This window comes from Micrasema longulum, unplaced genomic scaffold, assembly GCF_059751315.1.
Source record: "Micrasema longulum isolate JH-2025_06_02 unplaced genomic scaffold, ASM5975131v1 h1tg000300l, whole genome shotgun sequence".
NCBI lineage: Eukaryota > Metazoa > Arthropoda > Insecta > Trichoptera > Brachycentridae > Micrasema > Micrasema longulum.
This window is the reverse complement of record NW_028277504.1, coordinates 76,014-92,921: the sequence shown is the minus strand read 5'-3', so window position 1 is coordinate 92,921 and position 16,908 is coordinate 76,014. Positions and strand designations below refer to the sequence as shown.

Sequence of the window (16,908 nt, the reverse complement as noted above, 5' to 3'; positions counted from 1 at the left end):
AAATAAGGTGACGAGGCTTTTAATCAAAAGAAAAATGTATTCTAATGTAGAAAGAATGCACAAAGAAATTAGTTTGCTCACAGTAAAGCAACAAATAAAATAGAATTTAGCAATTTTTATACATAAAGTAATTAAGGGGATAAATAAAATGAAAAATATAATCAAATTTAACCAACAATGTCATACATATTAAACTAGGGATAAAAAAGATTAGATTACCAATGAATGAGGTGAAAAATAGAGTCTCAAAACTCATTGGCCAAGGGATTGAAGCTGTACAATGAGTTACCTGAAGAAATAAAATAAATAGAAAGCATTGAAATATTTTTAATCAATTTGAAAAAAGATGTTCTTGAGAAATTTTGACATAAAAATGTAATATTATTAAAAAGTTTATCTTAGTTCTAAGATATTATGAACTAACTCAATAAATCATAAATAAAAAATAAATAAATAGTTCATATTAGAGATTTGCTTACTAAAATAATAAAAAACTTGAGGCCGTTGTCTAAAATTCGTAAATAACTGTGCAGTGTATTAGAAGCAAGTTGAGGTAAATATATTATATGATATAGAGGTGTATCCACCATAATATTCGGTTTGAACCTTGGACCTTTGATTCGTAAGTCGGGTAAGTACGTGACATTACCGCTGGACCACAGCCCGGTTCTATGCATAACATTATTTCATAACCATTTTAGAATTTGTTTGAATGAAATGTTATCAATTAATTTATACCAATGGTCGATTTCACACCGGTCGAGGTCGTACAAATTCATACGACACTGTAAAGTTAGAGTGAATTGTTTTTTATTATTTGTATTTATTTAGTGGCTACTTTCAGGTAAAAATTTTGCAAAAGGAAATCGGGTAGAGTTTAGTCGGCCTCATGGTGTACTGGTTAGTGCATATACCTGTCATCAAATATATATATTTATTTATTAGATCGCAATAAAAGTCAATCCACCCAATGCAATTTTATATTGTCGTGGCGAGCGTATCTTATATATTATTATCTTAAAATCCTAAAAATGATTGATTGTGTCTGTCATGTATGGGCCCGTTTTACACCTATCGTGCCAACCCACTCGATCCTGTAAAAGTAGGGTGGGTGGATACTTATTTATTATGTTCATTGTTTTATTTATTCAGTTTCTACTCACGGGAAACAAAATTGCTAAAATAAATCGAGTGGAGATTAGTCAGTGTACTGTTTCGTGTATGAAAATTATGATAAATGCCGATTGATAGATGAAATAATTTTTCAAAATAATTATTAATCAGTCCATATTTTCTCTGTGGCGTGGTGACCGGCCAAACCCGTGCATAGGAATATAAGATTTAATTTCGAAGTAAATAAGAAGTCATTTTTGTTGGTAGAAATTTTGATGCTCAAATCATTGAACTGAAAGGAAGGGTAACATACAAAAAGACACTGCCTGCCTAATTCGATTTGTATAGCGCTAACTTTGTCATTCATACACTCATTTTACACTGGACGCGTGCGACAGACGACGTTCTACAAAATCAACAGTCTCTTCGTAAAGCCGTCGGCCGATGCTTTACGTAAATACAGAATGCGGCATAGCTGTAAAATATTTTTACGTTATATTTCGCGGTTAAAACTCAATTTGAATTAGTTTTATATTACAATTTTAAGTTTATAATTAGTTTTAAAATATAAAATCTGTAAACGCGCCATGATTGCCAGTTTACTTTGTGTTTCTGTAAACAGAAAATTAACCATAAAATGTATTTGACTTTGTACGTGTTGAAACTTAAGAAATGAAAGCTTAAAGGTGTGTTTTTTAATATAAAATAGTATTATGAGGGAGTCTATATTTCAATTATTTATTCAAATCACAGTTAATTTTTATTTCAAAATCCTAAATGTCGTCCTGTGTTTTCCAGTGACAGTGGTGATTTACAGTACAGTACACCCAGTTTTGAGAAAAATCACATTTAATTTTTGTGTTATCACCGGAAATCGAACCCGGAACCTTCGGTGTGTGAGTCAATCGTTTTAAACACTACACCATGGAGGCCGGCGGGATATTTAGTGTATTATATCTGTAAATTTTGTGTGGTTTTGATAGCATTATTCTGAGTGACAGATTTTTGTTAATTACATTTAGATTGCTCCGAACAGCAACAAATAAATTGTGAGGCTCAAAGGGGCGAAATTTCAGTGTCCAAGATACTAATTAATTAACTGAGACCCGAAGGGCCGAATTCCCTAGCATGTAACTGTCGGCGATAGCCGAAAAAAAAATTGTATAATAAACTACACGAAACTTTTAAATTTGCCTTGGCACAATACAATTGGATCTTACAATATGCAATAGAAAATAGAAGCGATCCGTTAATATTTTGAATTGTGCCCGACAAATTAAATATAATATAAAATATCAAGATTCTCCACATGTAATAGTACTTACTCCTAGTGTGCAATGCATCTTTACAACACGTAAGACGTCTTTTTTTTCTCGATATAAAGATTATAAAAAATACAAATTTGAAAGAAAAATATCGTTACGCATGCAACCATTGGCTAACTGTCAGCTCAAAGTCAACGCAAACACAGGCTATTTTTATGACAGCAGCTTTGTGAACCCCCGTTTTAGCGATGGGTATTTGAAAATATGCGTAAATCGATTTTTTTTATTTTGATTGGTAGTCAGTACTTGGGTGCAAGATATGAATTAAAGAGTCAGTAGACGCACAGGAGTGTAAATAATTCCTTCGTGGTATTTTAAATAGCCGGTAACGATGCGCAGAGAAAACTTCAAAGTCGCCACATTATCTTAATGATATTGAAAAAACAAAAAAATGGCTTCTGAGAAATTTGAGTCGGCGGAGAAGAATATAATAACGCTTTTAATAAACTTTTTAACGTTACAATAACAATAATTGAGAAAAAAACACTACTATTTATTCACATTTATTTTTTTAGAAGCACCACTGCGTTATGTTTTTATTATAAATATTACTTTTCTAAGTATTTTTTTTTCAATATAGTTTAAAGTTTTACAAGCGTACAACTAATTACAGTATTGGTTCGAAGCATTCCGGGTAAGATACCAGAAGCAACAACTATTTAATGGTAAAAAAATAGCTATAACACGTCTGGTTATATTTCAAAGATATTTATTGATTCAGTTCATACTTTACATACAGTACAAGCACTAAGAAGAAATAAATTATTTTAATTAAATAACAAATTTAAAGCGCCCTTGAGGTATTTTATTACGAAAATAGCGCTAAATAAGTTATCCACAATAATAGGAAATTAACTTATTACAATATTGTTGGTTACACGGGTTGACGAGCACTGATTTTACAGATTGAGAGGCAGCGGAATTGTTATTCACAACAGGGGGTGATCTCGGGTTCCGGGTGGCCAAAACACGTGTGTGCCTCGGACAACCGAACTAGCTCTTCGCAGTAATATGATGTCTCGCACCGCATTCAGAAGTTAGCGAAAAGGCCGAACAGCCAGCATTCGTACTTCACTGAGAAGGTACTCGGAATCAATTACTAGGATCTCAATTAATCAAATTATATGTCTGACCAAAGAACCCGGATGAGCCAAATAAGGCAAGCAACTAGGTTAGCAAGGGTTGACAGTATAATATGACTGTACGGGATGAGAGCCAGGGCGTAGCCTAGTACCAAAGAGTTCCAGAAAAGGAAAGCAAGCTGGTTCGCTAGGAGAGCCCTGAGTGGTTGTCCTTACCAAAAAGTACCAAGAAGTTAGGTAAGCAGAAAGGTTAGAGGACGACCCGGAATACTCTGACTTTTAGGGCTAGAAATCCGCCTTATAAAGGCCAAAATCGAGGGGGGGATGAGAAATTTAGGGGTCTCGCGGGCCTAAGATCAGCGCGGGTGGCTGGAGGGCATCGCATTGGAATGCAGCCGAATTTGCAAACCTATACCATATGTTTGAGGAATGGTTTATACGTAACTATCTCGTAAGAAAAGGATAACAATATGCAAAAAAACGTATAGGGAAAAAGCGGGTGCTATATCGCTTGTTTTTTGTTGGTACCTAATTCACAAAAACAAATTATATATTTATGCGGCGCAGTTTTAGTGCGTGAAATGAAACAAAATGTTACGACTTTATGGTCTTCAAGTATATAAATATGATCTTTTGGTCTATGGTTCGATATGTCAATTTTCCGATGTCCGAATTCCGGAAACTTTGAAACTTTGAATCGAGAAATTTGACGAATATTCCGTTTTATGTGAATTAAAGTGAATGTGTGAATATTGTTTTATTATATACGATATTTGTTTTAGTAGATAAACGGTATAAAATAGATTATTTCAAACAATTAATCGACAGTTCGTAATTTACTTTATAAATTGTTATGACTTTTATGTGAAAAGAAGTAGGTTAAACGTAAAAACTTTCACCCGTTTAACTTTCCCATTTACATTCCTAAGACAATCAGGTGTTCGTCCAATTGTTCATTGATAAGTAATATATCGATTTTTTACATTTGTTTTCAAAATGATATTTAGTCGATTGAATAGATCACTTTTGCAGAAGAGTTATCTTACTGCAATATCATTAAAAAATGTTAGTCCTCAAGGACACAATTCGATGGTGTTAAATGAAGCAAGTAAAATATTTATTTCCACCACTTCTGTGCGATACGCCAGCTACGCTCAGCCAAAGCCAGATTGGAATCGCGCTGTCAGTGAAGCCGAAAAAATTGTCGGTTATCCTACGTCCTTTTTGAGTTTGCGTTGGTTATTAAGTGACGAAATAGCGAACGTGGCTCTCCACCTGAGGAAACTAGTCGGAAGTAACCATCCTCTTCTGAAAACTGCCAAGTAAGTCGTAGTTATTATCCATTCATATTTCCAGTTCTATAATTACTGTTGTTTTACTATCTGTACTTCAGTATATTGTAATATTTCATGGTTTCAATAATAAATTAGTAATAACAAGTGATGTGAGATTATTTGGCATTGACATTGTTCAATATTGTATTCTTCTCACACCTGTTCTTATTAGTCACAAAACTGGTTTTAAAGTTTGCGTTGGACCTACCTTCTTACAAACCGACAGGATAAACATATATATAAGTATGATAAACCTTTATCTTAAGTTTACGAAAAAAGTATCTGATATAATAATCATTTTTATTCCATTAAAAGGGCTACAAAAATGGCACTATAGAAGTTATCCAGAATAAATAAATACTTTAATTTCATAGAATAATGTAGAAATAACTAACACATTAATAAAAAAATACGATCTTCCTAAAAATTAAAACTAGAAAGAAAGCAAAAATCAATAAACATAACCAACTTATAAGAAAAGAAAAAAATGACATAATTTTTTTTAAAAATCCATTATGTTATGTTCTTATGGCGGTCTCAGCATCTGCAGCCACCGCTCGAACAGGGGTGAGTGGATCCACCCTGCAGTGGCTTACAGAAGCGTGTTGTTAGAGCTTTTCAAGCATTTCCATAGGCTTCAGGCTCTTTGGCGAAGGAGTTTACCCGTCCAAACAAAACAAACAAACCATCACTTCATTTCCTCGTAGGGGTAGGCAGGAAGGATAAAAAGCCATTTCACTCTGTCTTTGCATACAGACCTCTCTTCCTTTACATTCAATCATCTTCTCATGCATGCACGCTGATTATTTCGACTTTTGACATGCCCATCCTCAAGTATTTGTTGAATTTAGTCATACCATGTCTTTCTCGGTCTTCCTTGTTTTCTGCATCCATCAAAATTCGCATCCTAAATCCTTTTAGCCGTTATTTCGCCGTCCATTCGCTTTACATGTTCAAACCAACCCTAACCACCCCGCTGTAAACATTTTTACTTTAGTTGTTGGTAATGCTTAAATACTTTTTCTTGGGTCAATTTTTCAAAAATGTTCAGCAGAATTATTTTTTTTAGTTTTTGTTATTTTACAAAAAATACATATTTTTTTGCTTCACCTGGTCTATCAATAAGAAAATCATACAAAAATATTTTTTATTGTCAATATATTTCAATTTTATGTCATTTTTAAATCATTTCCAACTAGTCATGAATAATTCAATGTTAGAAATAGGGAATCGAGTTGTGATAAAGCAGGGTTCGAAATTCGGACCTCTGATCTGTGAGCCAGTGTCTTGCAAAATAATAATACATTTAAAACAAAATCCCATTTATTTCATCCCTTTGTTGTGTTTTCGGCAGCAATTTATTTGTATTTTATTTATTACTACAATTTATTAGAATTATGTGATAATTTTTGAGTTACTTAATGTTAGTGTAATAAATTTATTTATACAATTACTTAACAAGAAACTTAATTTCAAGAGATGAAAGAGTAGAAAAAGATGTTAAAAGGAGAGTGAATGCGGGCAACAAGATGAATTGCGCACTAGGCATAATAATTGCTAGTAAAAATATGTCACTCAAGCTAAACTGGCAGTGCACAATGGAGTTTTAGTCCTAACACTTATGTATGGAAGTGAAATATGGACTGGCAGAGTAAGGATGAAAGCAGAGTGAAAACGGTCAAAGTGCGATCTCATAGACGAATTGGTGGGAAATCAATATATGACAGGGTTACGAATGATGAAATCAGGCGAGAGTGCAAATTTGAGAAATAAATAATCGATAAGATTAAGAAAGGGTCTCCGAAATGGTTTAGTCATGTAGAACGAACAGTATAATCGATATACATGGCGAGAATTAATGGTAACGGAGACGAGGACGACCAAGGAAGACATGGCATGATCAAATAAACCAAAATCTTAAGTCTGGTCATGTCAAAAGCGAAAAAAAATAAGGGGCATGTATGACAAGGTGTATGAATGTGGGAGAAGCTAGGAATGTATGCCAGGATAGACAATGTGGCGGTCTATCCTCTCTGCCTATCCCTACAAGGAAACGGTAAATTATAAGATTATTCCACCTTACCATGTGTATTTGCGCATCTCCAATCAAAACTGATTAAATCTCCAAATCCAATTAGTAAATTGTGCCCTTGATCTAGGTGGCTATTTTAATTTAGGGCACGCACATGTCAGTGTTGAATGAGCATTTGTTAAGTAAACATAATGAATTATAATTAAAACATGACGAGTGTTGTGTACAGTTAAACATTATTGGCATTGCGTGTATTCAGTAAACACGCTTGGGGCTAAAGTGTATTTAATACTGTTCACACATGAGTGTCATTCTTTAGCAGATAATGTTATTTCCCAAGCTAAACATTGTATAAGTATTTTTTTTATGCCTGGACTTTCATATTCCCTTCGTAAAAGGGTTCTTCATCTCTGATAAAATATCTGTGAATCCAGTATTTGTCGAAAGACATATGGCCGTACTCAAAATACTATGTCTTCATAATTACACGTAGAAAAATGTATTCAAATACAAACCCCATAACATGACACAAATGCATTTAGCAAAGACAAAACAAGAAAATTATAATAATGGTATACAGTCTATATGTAAATAAGATGTTCTACTTGAAATTATAAGCTATGCCATGCCAGCCCTACTACTGTTGAGTCACTCATACAAGAGGCACTACAAATGTCGCCTGCACGAATGCAAAATGTCCCGCCTCTATACAAAATATGTTTGCACCACCTCAAATGCTTAGTCCCACTCGAATCTCGCGCGCATCTCACACATCAAACACACATACATTCAGCGGAAAGGCGGATCGACCGACACGGCATATTTTAATGCATTTGTGTTTTGTGGGTGGTGCTTGGGTTTGTGCCTTATTTGTTGCGTGTATGCAATGTTTCATACACGACTGCGAGCCCAAAACGCAGTCATTATTTCTAATTACGTCACAACTCACCTCATTTGTGATTGAGGTACTCAAATTTGATATTTGAGTATGTCATAAAACACTTAATCCTCCTATATCCCACACCGTATTAATGATGAAGAGATCTACGAAAAGCAGATAGATCTATCTAAATGAATTCCAAGTTGTCCGAATATTTGACTAATCTACACATTCTGAACATAAGAACATAAAACCCAATTTGATAAACAAAAAAATTTGACCCTATCCTTACATTTAGTTTATCAATTCTTTTGATATCATTTCCTTTTGCAATCTGTTTAGTATTGAAAACGTCTGCACAGCTGAACTAATTTCCTAGATCATACAACCTCAATGATATGAATATTTTTACACAGAAATTTACTCTACAATGGCAAAAACAACATGCAGGCGTGGGGTCTTATTGTTCTCTTGGTTTCCAAGGCAGCCGGACATAGTCCTGAGATACCCGATATGGAACAAGATAAGTCAGCTGGTGTTCTTCACAGGTAACTGTCCCACTATTTACTGTAAATAAGAGATGTTTAATATTATAACCTATTCCCCCATCTTTGTGTCCAAAATAAAATTACTAAGTAAAATAAACAAAACTTAGCTCACAAACTGGTTGAATAAATCCACTCAACATGGTCAAATTAGTGTTAACTGATTTTTATTGAGCTGGGTATTTTTTTTTTTTTTCCTTTTTATGAAAAATAAATATTTGTGTCCTTATGATTTAACCAAACATTTAATTTTGAGGGCCATTTTCAACGAGTTGTAAATAACTCACTATTAGAAAATGGGAATCAAGTTGGGGTAGAGTGGGATTTGAAACACGGACTTTTAAGCCGTGAGTCCGAGACACTAGCCACGGGACCACGACCCGATAAAATATCATGTTTTGATAAAACGATAAGACTTCAATATTTTAACCGTTTCTTAGCGTGTTTTGGTGAGTTTTTGTTAAAGTAATCGATGCGTCTCAATATTGGCTTTCAATTTTTTTACTAACCCAATCCACCATGTGGGACAAATATCAGATTAAAAAAAAATTATCCTCAATTATGTGTAGGTATATTTATTTGTTTACTTAATGATAATATGCAATGCCAATTTTATTTTTAAAAAAACCTTTCAAAAAATGAGCAAATTCAGTCGGTCCCATCTTCCTCGTAATAACCAAGTTCGACTGTATAATGGTATGTAAAAATAAGAAAATAGTTACATATTGATCAAAAAAATTAGTTAATTGTATCAGTGGAATTTATTCATCTATTAAATTTAAACTGCGTGGAAAAAAAATAGTTTAGTAAGAATTATTATATTTCATTTTTATTAAGAAGAACAACATAAATTATGTAAATAAATAAGCATAAAAAGTAGTACATACATCCAGTTAAGGTTTTTCACATAAACTTTTTTTTTACACGAAAACAAAATTTTCACACATGTTACACACTACAGGTAAAATATTGTGTTTAAATGATTTAAATACATTTCAATGAATTTATTGTAATGTTTCAGTCAACGTGCCTTAGCTGAAGTGACAGAAATGATCAGAACGAGTCACCTTGTCCACAAAGGTCTAGTGAATTTGCAGCCAGTTCAGGATGAGGATAATTTACCTGTTGATTTTGGAGACATGACATTTGGTAACAAGATTGCGCTACTCAGTGGAGATTACTTGCTGGGTAACTCTTGTGCCGAACTCGCTGGACTTAGGTAACTTAACAGTATTTCTTTATTTTAGATAATAAACCAAACATAGTATACCTTAGAGTTTCCATCTTGGTAATCTTCATATTCAAACGCTACAATAACTTTTTGTGCGCGCGTACTGTGTTTTTTAAAAACATTTATACATAGAATGGATAAAAAGTTAACTTATGTAAGGTTCTAGTGATTAAAACGAAAACTCTAAATGTGCAAATGTCGTGTGCAAATGAAGAACAATCACAGTGAGATATTTTAAATTAACAAAGGATATATAACTGCTAAGGACTTAGAATACAATGAATCCAGGGAATAAATGATAAACAATATCCCGCAAATAAACAACTGCTCTGGCTCGCCAAAGCCGTAAAAGCCTATGGTTAGGAACTTATTTTACTGAATTCACTAAAAACACAAAAAGACAATAGTATTTGTGGAAAATTAATTAAAATAAATCATTCCCCTCTATCTACCGAAGTACATTATGCATACATAACCTGCCAAACATACCCCATTTATGTGGGGTTTGTATGATTCTGTTATCGGAATCACAATCTTTCTTAACACAGAAATTACCAATAATATTCATATTACTACAATAACATTTTACTACTCAAATGCCGTTCATATAAGTTTTACTAAAATGAAAAAACATATTCAACTCTCACTATACATCGTCCACCATCTCTAGATAATAAAGTCTTTTTCAATAATTTACAATAATTTCTTAGAGAGACTGTTTTTGGGAAACATTGAGTTTTCATTTGTTCTCATAAGTTTATTTTTTGTTTCTTATATTAAAATACTTATGCTGTGTACTTTTTATTGTGTATGTGCTGTAACGTAAATCTGATGAAATTATGTTTACCTCGCAGAGGTTATGCCTATCTGGGATTTTTTTTCTGTTTTATGTTATGTTTGTATGCTGTGTAAGAAAAAACATTTTTTTTTTCAAAAAGAGAAATACTTGAGTTCTTATTATTTACTCAAATATCTAAATTTTCAGACCATTTCCTAAAATTCGTAAATAACTTATGCTGAAAAAATGGAAATCGAGTTGTTGTGGAGTGGGATTTGAACCTCGGACCTTTGGCTAGTGAGTCCGCAATACTACCACCGGACCACAACCCGGTTCTATAATATGAATATATATTTTTTTATGAATATGGTCTCCACAATAGGAGAAGAAGAAACAATTGTGATCGATTTCACTTGTGTGTGACGGTTATTCAGTATTAGTATTTTTCCAGAAATCAAGAACTGAATGAGTTAATATCATCCGCTGTTCGAGATTTGGTAGAATCGGAGTTTGTCGGTGACAGAGATACACAAAACAATCCTCTGCCTTCGAAGCCTCTACCAGATGGAGGAACACCGCCACTTAAAGGTAAACTAATTTTCTTTTCTAATTAATTGTGTAGGTTTACACATTAAATTCTTCTAAAATACACATTAACTGCATCTGTTTTAAAAGGCCAACAAATAAATTAATTTACTTGACACTTGCCTAGATTATGCTATCACCAAACATAATGTAATTTAAATTAGTTTCTAAGATTGTTAAGGTTATGTTCAATCAATGTACCTTTATATCTTTAACGCCAATTCATAAAGGCTTCCGTAACCTGTCGATTGGTTTAAAAAAAAAGTCTGTAGTAATAGATATATATGCAAAAACGTAGCTTCAACGGTGCTGGGCAGGCAATGTAAGGAGAAAAGATAACGATTTTTGAGTGTCGTAAATGCTCAAGTGGCAATTGAACGTAGTTATGTAGAACGCAGCCAGTCCACGATTTTGAAAAAAATGAGATATTGGTGTTATCGGGTGCAGTAAGGTCAATTCTATGTTCTGCTAAAAACAGCCAGGCCGCTTTCGTACAAAAAACTGTGAAAATCACCTTCTAAAAACAGTGTTGATCTCAAAAACGGCATTTTTCAATTTGCTGAAAACACCCACAGCTCTATACAAATCTTACGGTACTTTAAAAGTACTACTAAAACTGGTCAAATATGTAATTAATTAGATAGGTACTCGTTTGAAATATAAAAAAACGAATGTATTAATTGTTTATCATTTGTCAAAGTCGAAAACATTCCAACTGTTGTGTAGATTTGATTATTCACTGTTTCACTTTTCTATGGCTGGCTGCTTTCTGCATAACTACGTTCAATTTATAATGGGGTGAAGAAGCATTGTAACTCAAAAACCCAATTGTCTGATGATAAGTGTGTTGCATTAATTTTAATTTTCACATCACATCGGTTTAAGTGTGGTGTTAGTTACCGATAAGTTAGATTATTACTTTACTAGGTAAATCTTTACGGCCTCGTGGTCAGTGCGTTTACCTATCATGCAAGAGGTCTCGGGTTCGATTCCCGGCATGGTTGACATAAAATATTTATTTTAAAAGGGGTTTTTACTCTATAATATTTCATTGTCCCTGAAACCTGAAGCGTAAGACTGATCATCTTACCTTCATGGAACAAAAAATTATCAAGATAAACTGCGATTAGTGTACCGATGCAGGGCCCTATGCGCCATTAGGTGCAGAAAGGGGAATGATGATGAAGTAAGTCTAAATAACATTTAAGTACACAATATAACACTCTTGAGATAACTTTTTTACATAGTGGTGCTTTTAAATTTGCCAATTTTATATTATTGGCACAGGAGAGGGATGAATAGATAAAAAAGAAAGATGTTTTTCCAATACTAGAATGAATAAGGCTGATACTTTATCATAACAAACAAATAAATAAAATCAATCTGTTCGTTTTGTATGACACCGCTTATTCTACAGGGCTGACATAGAGAAATAGACGGAGTGCAATTTTATGTTTTTCATATTTTAAAGTGCTGCATATTCATATAGCTACAAATATAACTAAGCTTGTGGTACGCTGTGTGCATGTAGAGATGTCATGAAATTATTAATTGAAAACATAAACCTACGTGAAGCTGGCTAGAGCCAAGGATGAGGTGAAAGTGTCTCAAGAATTTTTTTTTAGCTCTATGCTAATTCGATGTGTTTATTTTTTTTAGAGTGGAACTGTCGCCTGGAGCCTCTAAGTGTCTCTGGGCTAATGGGACATGCAGCTCCAGAGTGGACGGCTCGCCATGAGTTGAGTGCTGGAACTTTGCTGGGCAAAAGTTGTCAGGGGGCCTTAATTCTTGCAAAACAACCGAGGGACTTGCAAAAACTGGTAAATACAATATCGACTTATCTTTCCAATACAATATAGAAATCATTAGAAAGGTAAGTTGATATGCGTGACAATACGAGTAGCCATCGTGTCAAAAATTCTCGTCCAGGGTTCTGGTCTATTTCACACACAGAACTATATTCTTTATCCACCTGAATATGAAAAATAAAAAAAACGATTAGCGCTTCACTTCTTAATTATGATATCAAATACCCAGTCTTTGTACACTGTGTTTCAGGCCTATCTTTTTGGTTCCCACCTGGCTCTGGCGTGGCAGGCGTGCCTGGATCTGGAGCCATTCGCCGGCCCGTGTCAGGGGCCCTTCTCCCTGGTGGCAGCTCCCGTCATGTTTACCCTCGCCCACCGCCCCCACCTGTACAGCTACATAGAGGCGGGGCGAGACGACGTCAACAAGGTTGACTATGAAAAGGTAGCCTTTATACAAATTGTCAGATTTTTGCTCTCAATATAATGTTGGATACCATCCCAATAAAAAAATTTCAGGTCTATAAAATCTTACTTCTTTTAACAATAGATGTCACTAGTTTTCACCATACATCCATTTCCCATGGAAAACTAACATGCTAGTGAAATATAATACTAAGCATATTTACAAAAATCGAAAAACGCCACACTTGAATATAAAGGTTAACTAACTATAGACAGAGTGTTACAAAGTGTGTAAAAGATCACTCAATCCTTATCGTAAGATTTGTAACTATTGTAGACTTCCATATTCTCAACAGCTTCATCTGTTTATTTGATTTTTTTATAAAATCTTTTTTTTTGTTTCGTTGAATTTCAGATTAAAATGAAAACACAACACTGAGGATTTATTTTTTCTAACCATTCCTTGCATATATATACTTTTACATTACTTGTTTTGTTCTAATCCATGTTGTTTACGTAAATTCATTAAACTAAACTCATAAAAAATACCCTTTATTTTCAAACCGGCTTGATAGAATCTATTGTTGGCCTCTCTGTCTACTGAGTAACAGCCAATTACTTCAACTGTAAAATTAATTACTTATTTTTGTGATAATAACAATACCGCGCATATGTTCAAAAATTATTCTTGTATTATCAATCACGAAGTTAGCTATAGTTTAGGTTCTTAGGGCCAGAACTGCAAACCCAATTATAAAACCGTCCGTTACACGACTGTTGTTAAACCAAAATCCAAACAAAAAATTGTGGCACTTTTGTTCTATGCAATAGAGTGAAATGGCATCTCTACAGCTTTAGCGCTTTATTACTCTAAGACATTCCCCAATCATCTTGGACAAACCAGATATAGTTAAAACTGCTCGCGCAGGAGTTACAGAAGTAAATCTATGAACTATAGAGCTTGAAAAATATTTATGCAATTTGTCAATTTAAATTGAAAGAATTATTTATTTATTTAACACTTTATATACATATACAATATATATACATATAAGGGTGGGCATATTGCCTTAAGGCAATTTTTTCCTACCTACCCAAACCGTTCAGTTTGAGAAAATTTCAAATACATAGACATATTGAATCTTACTTTATACAAAAATTAAAAACAAAGATTTACAAAATAAAAATATATTTTAAAAAATAACACTATACTATGAAGAGAGAAGAGGGGATGGGAAGGAAAGAAGACGGATAAAGGAACAATTTAAATATTTAGATAGTGACATTTCAATCTTGACTCAATTTATATTTTCAATTATCTGTTCGAGGATTATATAGTGTGAGGTTGTTGTTTTAATCCATAGGATACACCTTTCTTTTGCCCGATTAAAGTATGTATGTACGTAAATAAAAAAATAGCAGTTCCTAGTACAGTAGAAATCCATTTATCCGAACTCCAATCATCCGGATTGCCAAATATGTGGATTGTTATCAGGAAATAAAAAATAAAGGAGATGTTATTATATATAATCTTCGTCAAACCAATTAACTTTGCTGGACATGTTTAAGTAAGTTTTTAATGTGATTATAATTCACTGAATTATTTCAAAAACAATAAAAAAGTGATCTTAGAGTAAATTTTTTGTCTTCTTTCTAAACATTGCCTAAATTAATGGTTAATCCAATTATCCTGATTTCTGCGTATCCTGATGATGTCTGGCACTTGTTGATTCGGCAGTTGGAGTTTTACTGTAAAAAAAAACTTTTACTTTAGTAGTTCATGATATATTTACCGTATGTGTTTGCCAATCGAGAGAAGTTTATAACCCTTCTTGTTTGAAATTCAAAATTGCTAGAAAAGTTATTAAAGAAGCTTTTCATTTATATGTTTGTAGTTATGTATATGTATGTAGTTTATATTATTGTTTTGGTTCTAATGTTTTTTTTTCCTTATGTATTCTGTATTTATATTCATATCTGTAAAATTATCTTTTATTTAGCTCCATGCTGAAGTGCTGGCCGGTCCTGGAGTAGAGCGTGCGAGGCTACTTCAGCGTGAGCACAGCGCTGCAGCTACCCAAGTACTGGAGAACTTCCCCAACTGCGATGCACGTACCGCCCTTCACAATATTATTCTTGCGATGCAAGACCTCTAAAAAAACACAAAGCCAATGTGTCTTATTTTCACTAGTTCTTGGAAATCCATTTTCAAAAATTGAATAAAAATGTATCCTTGTGAAAATGGAATTTATGTGCGGACACGGCCGCAGTAAGTAGATTGAAAATATTTTGCGGGAGATCAAAATCATCGTCTGTGTTTTTTAAGTAGTCTTAAACTGGTTTGCATTATTGATTAAAATTATTTATTTGAATAAATGATAGGATGTTATTGAATATAAACACATTTTTGTCAACTGAAGTATTCAAGTTCAGCAAAAATATTTATTAATTCGAACATGAATGTGATTTTCCGCAAAATAATCTAAATTGACATACTGCTATTTTACTGGCAGCAGTTGAATGATTATTTATTAATATTCTATACCTATATAAATTTTATTAAAAAAAAAAATATAAATGTGCAAAACTTTTTATCGGCCTCATCCACTGCAACTTTTTTTTATGTTGTACAATTGCACGACTTTTTATGCATTTAATATTTGAGATTCAGATGTATTTTGTGAGCCTTTTAAAGGACAATATTTTTGAGATTATAATGTATGAAATTGCAAAAAATACAGTATTGTAAAATCATCGTATAAATGCATAATATGTAAATGTCATACTCAATTGTGGTTATATCAGCCATAAACAATGAAATATTTACTTCAGTTTTTATAGTTACATTTTTCTTATTTCTTTTTCTAACTATTTCCACATCTACAGATTTTCGGTATTCATAATTTTAAAACAACGGGTAGATGATGACACCACTGCACCTGCATACATTTACTATTTGTCTTTATGTGTTAGTCAAATCGAAAAATAAATTCGCAGTAATCACGTCAAATTTCAGTTATGATTTGAAAACTTTTCCATATTCATATCCGTTGTATTTAATTAATGTAGATTTCCAAAATCATTTCATCCGTAATATCAATTTGTATTTAACAAAATTTTACTTACTCATACTGAATTTTCAGTGAGTGAAAACAATCCTTGAAATTTTTTTTGTACATTATCTTTTTCAAAATAAGATTTTCATTTATAAACTTATGAAAATGAAACAACGATCCAGCAAAAAATATGCTGTCTTCATCTACCTAAAATCATTATAAAACATATTTATATTGTTGTCTACGTTCTGATTTTTATATTTATAAATCTAAAAAAAATTGGTTTATAACACAAAGTTGTATTTTTCTGAATATTACTAAAATAATGCAATCAATTAACTCAGATAGGATGTCGATGCTAGCAGTAAAAACCAAAGTAAATTTTATTTGACAATAAATCTTAGCAGCCAGAACCAGTTTTTATAAGTTGTTTTCTAGGTTAATTATTAAATTTATTTATACATTTTATAAAGGATAATTCGCAGTGATATTCTGTAAATATTATGCATAAACCACAGAATATTGAAAATTTTCTGTTTTTAATTGATAGTTAAATCGTAATATTATATATTTGATCACAATGTACCTAAATCTTTTATACAAATAACAGAAAAATAATGTACTTGTTATCTTGTGATTATACTTGTTACTGAAGCAGGGTATTGAAGTTTTTAAAACTCGCTTTATATTATTTATTTGATTTTCTTTGTTGATATTTGCAGAATTTTCATTCATTT

At 32.7% G+C, this 16,908-nt stretch overlaps 1 protein-coding gene across 1 annotated transcript; it reads left to right on the top strand.

Moving 5' to 3' along the window:
• The first annotated feature begins 4,137 nt into the window (after positions 1-4,137).
• On the top strand, positions 4,138-15,330 carry LOC148282721 (all trans-polyprenyl-diphosphate synthase PDSS2-like). The gene is made up of 7 exons (XM_088224639.1): positions 4,138-4,842; positions 8,183-8,314; positions 9,333-9,530; positions 10,772-10,908; positions 12,565-12,725; positions 12,964-13,155; positions 15,116-15,330. Exons 1-7 carry the CDS (start codon positions 4,517-4,519, stop codon positions 15,269-15,271), a joined length of 1,302 nt encoding a protein of 433 aa, XP_088080765.1. The 5' UTR covers positions 4,138-4,516; the 3' UTR covers positions 15,272-15,330.
• The last annotated feature ends 1,578 nt before the right edge of the window (positions 15,331-16,908 follow it).